Source organism: Urocampus carinirostris, chromosome 4, assembly GCF_059441175.1.
Source record: "Urocampus carinirostris isolate Australia breed hairy pipefish chromosome 4, RoL_Ucar_1.0, whole genome shotgun sequence".
NCBI classification, from domain to species: Eukaryota; Metazoa; Chordata; class Actinopteri; order Syngnathiformes; family Syngnathidae; genus Urocampus; species Urocampus carinirostris.
In genome coordinates this window covers 39,660,554-39,670,560 of record NC_142352.1, presented here as the reverse complement: position 1 = coordinate 39,670,560, position 10,007 = coordinate 39,660,554, and the positions used below count along the sequence as shown (strand labels likewise).

Genomic DNA, 10,007 nt, shown 5'->3' with positions numbered 1-10,007 from the left:
TACTTTTCATTGATACCCATAACGCAAATTTGATATTCGCCTCATTATAACCCATTTCGGTAGATCAGGTCACATATTATAGAAGCTGCGTTTTGAAGAAAATGGTGGAGGGTTATCAAAGTATCAAACCCAAGACAATATTATCGATCCGTTGGAAGTACCTGCTTAGTATCTCTAATATCAATAATTGAGTCGATCCGCCCATCGTAGAAGAGGCAGGCAGGTGAAATGTGGCCCGACTGGTCGGATGGGAGCTCAGAAGGAAAGCGAGCAAGCAGAGACGTCGAGGGTTTTCGGGAGAGACGCACTGACTTTCACCTCGCCGGACTTGGCAGGAATTTCCCGATGGTGCCCCTGAGAGTTAACTCAGGAAGAAGCAGGGAAAGGAAGAGTGGGAGGATCGGGCTGCTGAGGAGGAGGCGGAGGGGGGCACAAAGTGTGTGACCGTGGAGTAAACACGAGCGGCGACATGCTTCACTACGGCTCTAGAACCACTCTTTCCAGCAGAACTACCACCACCACTGCAGACTTGCCAGAGTCCACAAACGAGGTAAGAACATCGCGCAACTCCGGCCGCGCGGACTTTCTCTTGGCAAGTGCATTTTGCGAACTTCAGTCTTTCACCCCGCCCCACTCGTGTTTTGCTTGCTGCATTTTGACAATGCATGTATAACAAGCAGTGTTGGACGCGTCACTGACAAAAGTAATTCGTTACCTTAACTAGTTCCTTCATTTAAAAAGTAACTCATTTCACCCCCACGCCCCGGATTACTGACACCCACGCGTAGCACGTTCCAGTATTCTGAAAGTAGCTATCTAGTAACAAAACCATACTCACATTGAAGCAGCCCACCTTTATTTGCCTAAAAATAGGCACAACATAAAAGAAATAGCATATAATTTGCACACAAACCTGTGGAAGCAGTGAAGCTTTTATATTTCTGGTGGAATCTTGAGAACTTGCAAACAAACACTTAGCCGAGACACTCCATATCTATTTTGTCTGTGGCCTTCAAATGACTCGAAGATTTCCTCCTTCATTGCTGTGTACTGTCCAAGGGTTTTCTTTGTGTTTTCAGAATCTGCCTTAAAATAGCCACATGTTGAAATAGAATGTTGTATTGAGACATGAAACCATTTTTTAATGGCTTCGCCCCTTTTGGCAGGGTCATTGGTACATGAGAATGGAAAACCCAAAGAGTAAGACCGAGTCCAGGTGGAGATTAAAATTCTGGAAATGCTTGAACAACCTCAAAGTGCAAAGAATCCAAAGAGGGTTAGGGTGAGGGTGGGGGTGAGGGTGAGGGTTAGGGTTAGATCCAGGGTAACCTACCTGCTTGCCTGGGAAAGATGGTGGTCACATCTAAACTCCCTCCCCCTTTTATTGGGTGGACAGACACACACACACACGTGTGTGTGTGTATATATATATATATATGTATATATATATGTGTAACAAACAATCAATTTTGCGCATATTAACTGACTCCTTGATCTCAGTTTTGTATATATGGTTGCAAATACGGCTTTGATTTGAGTATGCTGCATATTGTAGGCATATAGGGCGGCATTAGCTCAGGAGGTAGAGAGCTCATCTTGGGATAACAGATCGCAGGTTCGATTCCCGGCTCCTCCGTGTTACATGTCGAAATGTCCTTGGGCAAGAATCCCCAATGCCCCCAATAAGCAGGTCGGCGCCTTGCATGGCGGTTATTGGTGTGTGAGTGTGTGTGAGAATGGGTAAGTGTGAAGCACATTGTAAAGCGCTTTGGGAAGTCTTCATTGACTTGAAAAGTGCTATATAAATGCGGACCATATACCAAATGCAGACCATTTGGTAGGAACAATATCAGTAGGGAGAAGTTACGCAACCTCATACTCTGCTCGGGACAGCGTCGTATTTTGTTAGTATATACAAACACGCCCACCATCTTAAAACGTTGTGTTGCCGGCGGAATTTGGGTTACATGGCATTATAGAGGAATCATCCAAGTACAAAAGGCATGGAATACGCAATGTAACGACAGTGGAGATAAGTAAAAGTACACGTTACAGAGTAGAGTATTTCCATTCCAGGAACGCGCTTCTTTGTAATGCATTTGTTCCAACACCGTGTATATTAGGATGTGGACAAGAGGCAGCGTGGAAGGCGGGGCCACTGCAGTTTGCGTTGTAGCTTGCAGAACTGTTATTATTGCAACAATGCGCAGCACTCACACAACTGGCCTGTGATCTTAAATGCGCTTCATGCATCTGTTGCTAGAAAGATACAGAAAAAAATAAAATAATGATAATAGTTATAATACAACATTCCTGCTGGGTGGCTACAAGTCACATTACTGAAATTGTTATGATACATTCTCTAAATGTCATCATGTGGAAGTATGAAACCAGTATGACTTCTGTATCATGCACACCCTTTTGTAAAGGGACAGTGTATGTATGTGACCACTGATGTCACAGTATTGCAGGGGTCTCCAACCTATTCAGAATGGGAGCTTATTTTTGCTCTAATTAGCACAAAGAGCACCCAGTTTAATACACATTTCTAAAATAACAATTTATCACGTTATCGTTATTACCAGGTTAATTATTGGAAGTAGTAGGGGTGAGCAAACTTTGCGTTACATACGGCCTGCCAGGCTTTTTAATCAGAACCACTGTACCAAAATTGTGAGAATATTGTGACACTATACATACAATAGTAAATATCCATCCATTATCTTCCGCTTATCCGGGGTCAGGTTGTGGGGCAGCAGCCTTAACAGGGAAGCCCAGGCGTCCCTAACCCCAGCCACTTTCTCCAGCTTGTCCTACGGGATCCTTCGGCATTCCCAGGCCAGCCTAGAGACATAGTCTCTTCAATGTGTCCGGGGTCCATGATCTGCTACTTTATCGTGGTGGAGGAGTTTGTGTTTCCCAATGATCCTTAGAGCTATGTTGTCGTGGGCTTTAAGCCCCTGGTAGGGTCACCCACGGCAAACAGGTTCTAAGTGTGGAGCCAGAAAAAACGCAGATCAGTAGACCACTTAGTAGACTTTGGTCCACAATTTCCTTCGCCTGGACACGGGTTACCAGGGCTCCCTTCTGGAGCCAGGCCTGGAGGTGGGGTGCGCTGGCGAGCGCCTGGTGGCCGGGCCTTTGCTCTTGGGGTCCGGCCGGGCACAGAACGAAGGAACAACGTGTGTCCGTCTTCCCATGGGCTCAAGACCAGTGGGAGGGGCCAAAGGGGTCGGGTGCGTAGAGAGCTGGGCGCGCCAATCCCCAGCTACAGAAACTGGCTTTTGGGACAAAATAATCAATAAAGTACTACAATTTTGTTTGTTTTTCTCGTGCCAGCTTTGTCCCTATTGTTCTTTTGTGTCTACTAAAACATTTCTACAACAAGAATTCTACAAAATTACTACAAAACTAAATATTTAATTTAGTGGATAAAACGTGGACTTAATATTTTATTTTGCTTTAATTCTTAAAAGAGAAACAATACAACAGAAATGTTAAAGATAAACCACGACAGTAATACGATTATGTAAAATTCCACTACAAAAATACAACTGCAGAAATACTAACACAGTAATACTTAAAAAAATACTATTTATAACACAAGTACAGTAATACTACAAAAATACAACAGGAATATAACTACATTAATACAACAGAGATACTACTACAGTAATAGTACTACAGAAATTCGACTACAAAAATTAAAGTATAATACAACAAAAATCATGGAAAAATACAACAAAGCCCAACTATAGTAATATGACAAAAATACTGCAGAAATACCACTAAAACACTTCTACAGAAATACTACAAAATACTACAGTAATACTACATAACTAGATATCAATATAGGTGCTTAAAACAGGGAGCATATATATTATTTTTCTTTATTCTCACCCTTTCAAAACCAATTTGATGAAACTAATGTACAGTATTTAAAAACAAATATAAAAAGAAATATAACATTCATGTATATTTATTCATAAATGCAATTGAGAAAAATTGGATAGGTCTCCCTGGGCACAATTTTTAAAACCAATGCGTCCCCTGACTCCAAAAGTTTGCTCAAAGTAGTTTACTAGAAAATCACAATGACCAAGCATTGGTGATCTATTTTTAAAACAGGTCTGCGGGCACCTCAGGTTGCATACAGGTTCCCTTGGGCACCACATTGGAGACCTCTGCTGTATTGTGTGTTGCAACCATAAATGAGCGCTAAAAAGTTCCAAGGAGGATAAAAACTATGGTGACTCAAAATGACCATACCGCACTATTTTGGGTGGGGGCGTTTGGGGTAATCGTTGCAGCAAGATGGCAGACAGTCATGTCAGCTCCCTCTGGTTGGGGATCATATTATGTCAAATAAAGCTACATGCATTTTTATAAATAATGATAACAATAATAATAATAATAATAATAATAAGGTCACTGAACACATAATAAAAAAAGTGATATCAATAAAAAAACAAACAAAAAAAAAAAACAAATAATAAATACAAAAAATGAAGAAAATTTACAGTAAAAAAACAGGGGACTATGGGAGACAGTTTAGGATATTTGGGTAAGTCTGAAAAGGCGGGTTTTGATACGACATATTCAAATCAGTATTCATTTTTTTTATGAATATATATATTTTTTCGGATTATGCTAGTCGTTTTTTCAATTTATGTATTTATAGGGACAGTGTGTGATATTTAGTGCTTCCTAGTGGTATAAAAATAATCCATTCAGCAAAACCGAAACACTTATTTGAAAACAAGGCAAAATACATGAAATATTATACCAACGTTCATTTTAATTAAAAAAAAAAAATCATAGGTTGAGAAATATATAGTTATTTTACATAGTGGAATCCCCGCCATGTTCTTTCTGGCATCTTGCTGCTCCGCTGTGCTCTCGGCACTGGTTTTTGTTCGCAATCGACAATACAGTCCCATCTAGTGGTCAGATATTACTCTCTGGGTCTTTAAAAAGTATTAAAAAAACACTCAGTATCAGCATTTGTGATAAAGTAAAGTTCTGTTCAGGTGGTTGGTTGTTTGGATCCCTTTACCACACAGTTCGTAGGGGCACCATTTCCTATGGTGTGTCTCGGGCAAGTACAGCCTGGTGGAGCCCATCCCTCTCCAGGCACGCATATGTTTCCACCCACTGGTTTGGAAAAAAAATAGAATAAAATAAAACGGGTAGTGAAAAGGATAATATGTTATATTTATTACAGCTCTGTCCATTTTTTTTAGATTTAAATTGAGATGAATTTAGCTGTTTACATTTTTACATTTGAAAATAAAAAGTATATATTTTCTTTTCAAATGGAATTCTCAAAAGTCAGCTCTGTCATGATTAGTCATTGCCCTCACCTGTGCCCGCTCATTTGGCGCCAGCTGCTGCTTGTTGCCCGAGTGATTCCCCTCCTATTTATACCCAGTGCGCCAGTCACTCCTGGTCAGTCCGCCAGCAAACCTCTGCATACGCAAAGCAGGCACTTTGACTCTGGCTCCCGTCGGTCCCGTCTTCATCAGTTTCCTACTCGTCTGTTCCTGATTTTCCCGTTTGTCTCCGGCTATTGACCTGTTTTGTCAATTTGACAATGCTCGGATCTCCCGCTCCGGCTATCGACCTGTTTTTGCCCCTGACCACGGTCTGATCTTGCGAATCACTTCTGATCAGGCTCTGATCTCGTGAGCTGCTTGCTCCTCCTGTTCAGCGATCACCGGATCGCTGGCGTTTGTTTCTTCAAGATCCCATTAAACCTTTGTGTGAAACGTTATGCGATTGGGTCTACCATTTGTTCTGGTTCTGACAAGTTCAAGAAAATGTTTATATCATGATAATATTAAATCAATTAAATTGCCCTTTTCTAAAGTAAAAATAGTTGATTGGTTGGTTAGTTAGTTAATGAATTTATACATTTTTCATGAATTGTCTTTGCTTATTAAAATTATTACTACAGTTCTTCTACAGATTTGGTTTTGATATGAAAATGTATTCAATTTTCTCCCTTTATTGACCATATGGAATATTCTTAAAGCAAAGATTTATTTGGTTATGTTTGTAAAAATATAAGGACCTAAACATATTACATTTGTTTTTAAATGTAATAACATGTTATAACCTAATAGTTACTCAATTGTACAAAGAAGAAAACAACGGTGAATCACCTGCTGTTTTGGGAATTTAGGAAATGTAGAAATGAGAGCATTTAGCCCACTCTTTCTTTTCTTTCTCTTAGAGGACCATCAGGCGCCTCCGGTTGACTCTTCATCCCGGAGATGACACCAGCAAGGAGCTCAAAACTGCGGTAAGACATTTTGGACTTTTCTTTTTCTTTGTCACCCCTGAAATCCTCCCATTGGTCAGTTTTTGTTCTTTGAATAACTAAAAGGATTCATCAGAAATCTCCTCAAGATGTCTGCTCCGCGTTACGCAATCATGACTGAAGGGCGTGTGCGAGAGAGAGAATACATGTGGTTCACATTCTTCAAGAGAACTGAAGCCTGATTGTATATCTCACGTGCCGTAGAAGGCCGGGCAGGAGAAACAAGGGGAAGGCAACAAATGTCTGAAAGGAACAGTACTGGGAATAACGCCGTTATAAATAAATAACGTAACGGTGTTATTTCTTCAGTAACTCATTATCATTTCCGACGTTATAACGCTGTTCAAGTTAAGTCAAGCCCTGTTTATTTGTATAGCCCTTAATCACAAGAAGTCTCAAAGGGCTGCACAGACAATACACCATTCACATGAAACAGAATGTCCGGTTGACAGCTTCCTGAGTTCAACATCATTCGTAAGATATCGAATATAAGTGTGCTTTAAGCCTAGATCTGCATAATTGTGGGAAGGAACACTTAGACTTTGTTTGAAAGCAAGCAACGGTGCGTTACTTTGAATAAATTGTGATGATGCATGTTGTCCTGGATGGGTGTTTATTTAGCGCCACTTGCAAGTCAATTGTAACATACAACTGTAAACATTAGAGGACGCACTGCACATGCTAATTTACATGTGGCATTGTGGGTAAAGTAGTTCTCATGTTATTACGCACATAACATCACAGAAAGAGGGATTGGATAGTCCCTATATTGTTTTACTGTTGACTTTTGCTGTGAACAAAATATTTGAAGTGTGGTTGCCTATTTCTACTTGACCATTGTCTCAGGTTGGGAGATTTATATTGTTGACTGTTCATTTTTATTTCATTGAATATTTACTGTTTACTTTTGTTGCACTTCAAGTGTAGAATAAATCGGTTGCTGGTGAGGTCCATTGAAAATAACATGGTTCTATAACCTGTCAGTTCTTCTCTATTCAATTGACTCCGATACTGCTCAGAACATTTCAAATTCTTTGACATACTAAAACTTTTTGATTTTTGGAAAGAAGTAGTCAGTAACTATAACTAATTGATTTTTTTTAAAGTAACGTTCCCAACACTGGAAAGGAATGAACATACATGGAGGGAAAAAAAGGACAAAAAAATGTTTGGAAAAAAAGGATAGGCGAAAATAGAAACGATTGAAGGGAAACATAATGGGAAAATTAAGGTACGAAAAAGGAAGGGAATAAATAAGAATTGTATATAGGGCAGGCATAGTCCGATCCGGGTGCCAGTTACATCATTTTCACTGGCCGTATAAAATAAATCTGTACCCCCAAAAAAATAAATCACCATTTCACCAGATGATGGCAGTAGCTTTTTGGCCACCTTGCCCTTCGCTTTCAATGAGAATTTTAGTCCAACCCATTTCCTACAAGGCGACTGTAGATTAAAAAAAAAAGGAAAGTTGACTGTGAGGGCCGCCAATTCTAGGACAAGTGGAACTTTGAGTGTTTTTTTTCACTGAAACAACTGTGTCTGCCTAATTTAACAAGAGACAGTGACTGTTTTCAAAGAGCATAATATCAAAAGGCACTACCAGACAAAACATGCTGACTACAAAAAGCTAACTGGAAACGAATGCTGTAAAAAGGAGAAGCTAAAGGAAGCTGTTTTAACGGCACAGCAGCGCTTTTTCATGAGAACCTGCAAATGAAAATGCTTCAAAGGCGAGCTACAAGGTTGCATCACTGATCGCCAAGCCCTGCAAACCTTTAATGGGGGGTGAATTTATTAAAAACTGTTCAAAGAATGCCAGGCTGAACAGTCGGCCCTCATACATTTTCAGCTTGCCAAATCCAGCCTGCTTTATGAAAAGTTTGGACTCCCCTGATCCAGGGAATGTGGGACAAAGGTAGAAAGAAGAAGGATGAAAAGAGAATTGGATCAAAACTATTGTCCTGGGATTGATACTTACCTCCTCCAATTTCCTCAAAGCACACTTCTCTTTGTAAATAGCACAGCCCTTCTCTCTTTCCTAGCGCCCTTAGCCACTATAAGTTTATGCCTGAGGATGTAACTGACAGGCACACCTTTTGTACCTTTCCCTACCTGGCCTGCCGCTGAATCCTGCCTGCAAGGCAGAATAGATGGCCAAATCTATTAGCCCTCCCCTACCAGAAGATAAAAATGAGTAAAATGTGAAGCGCAGGGCGGTGCAGCCTTTTTTTCAATTACAGAAAAGGACAATGTGAGGTGTAAAATGTTTGGTTAAGTGGTCTGCTTCAGTAGCAACACCATAAACACATGAAAAAAGCTCACCCGGCTGAGAGCAACAAGCTGCAACCAAATTGTTAACATGTTGCTGTTCCTGTAAAAAAGAGTGTAAATCCGTTGTCAGAAAATTCACACTTTTTTTGCTTTACTGACTTTATTTTCAAATTATCGTGTAATGGAAGGTATTTTTGTTCTTTAGATTATATTTTTATTCAGTATTTGTGTTTCCATTGCATTGCTGCTTTTTTGGGGTCTCTCTTGGCTTTTGTTCTGAAAAAGTTGTTATGGAAATATCAATATTTATTTTTATATACTGTTAAAAAAAAGAAATACTTTTAGTTCAATATATGTTCGTGCTGTGTTTATCGTAATTATAAACTAACTCAAATGGGGGAAGGGTTCAGTTATTCAATGATCATGACATTTCCAAGCAAAACGTATCGTTACGGATTGTCTTCGATTGATACTACCGTGTATTTACATGGATTGGATCGATACCAAAATACCCAGGATTGCCTACCTCTGCTAAATACAGCAGCGGAACCCTGCTACATTGTGTTTTCCTGTAAATTGTCACATCTAGTTTAACTCGGCCATGTGAAGTTTTCAAACAATAATCAGTGACCAATGAGCTTGCCATTGATAACAAACACTATCAGGGTATTATCTATCATCGTAAATTTTCCACCTAATGAGCCAAAAAGAAACATTTTGATCCTCGCCTTGTTGAAGTCAAAGCATGTGGCGTGAGTGACAAAGCTGTGCCAGTTTTGTAACTGGTGCTGCTAAGGCCACCACACGGGAGACAAACGTCTTCCTGGCCTGCCACTCGTCGAAAAACACGTCCCTCAAAACTGGCGACCGCACCTTCTGTTGGGTAAGCACGCTTACGATTTCAGCGTCGTGTTATCAGTGTACGATCCTGCAGGATCAAAGTTCTTTGCACGTCAGGGTCCTGGACGCACACCAAACAGGAGGACGCCACGTGTTGGAGTCAGCACGTCATTTTCAAGCCAAACAAAAAGCGGCCAGGCGGCATCACCATCGGCAAACAGCCGCAGAGCAGCTGAGTGCGTGCGGCGTGTACATTGCAGGGGTGGGCGGTACTGGGAACTTTGGTATCCATCCGATCCAGGTAAATACAAGGAAGTATCGATCGATACGGATTAGATATTTTTTATTTGGAAATGTTATTATCATTGAGCAATTGAACCCCTCCCTTTTGAGTTAGCTTATCATGTCAATAAATACAGCGTAGAGATTTTAGGTAATACAAATGCTTTCTATTTTATTAAATAACTACATTAACAATTTAAACAGAATAGAAAATAAAAAGTAATATTTCTTTTAGGGCAACACGGCAGTGGTTAGCGCGTGTGCGGCACCGTTCTAAGGTCTTGGGAAC

General features: G+C 40.3%; 1 protein-coding gene across 3 annotated transcripts in view; it reads left to right on the top strand.

Moving 5' to 3' along the window:
• The first annotated feature begins 222 nt into the window (after positions 1–222).
• Positions 223–10,007, top strand: part of myzap (myocardial zonula adherens protein) — a 30,688-nt gene continuing 20,903 nt past the window's right edge. Inside the window, exons 1-2 of one of the 3 annotated variants that reach the window (XM_088334517.1) lie at positions 223–550; positions 6,236–6,304. In XM_088334517.1, coding sequence (XP_088190643.1) covers positions 470–550; positions 6,236–6,304 — 150 coding nt within the window. In that variant the 5' untranslated portion in view covers positions 223–469. The remainder of the gene's footprint in view (positions 551–6,235; positions 6,305–10,007) is intronic. The other 2 variants (XM_088334516.1, XM_088334515.1) reach the window with 2 other exon arrangements.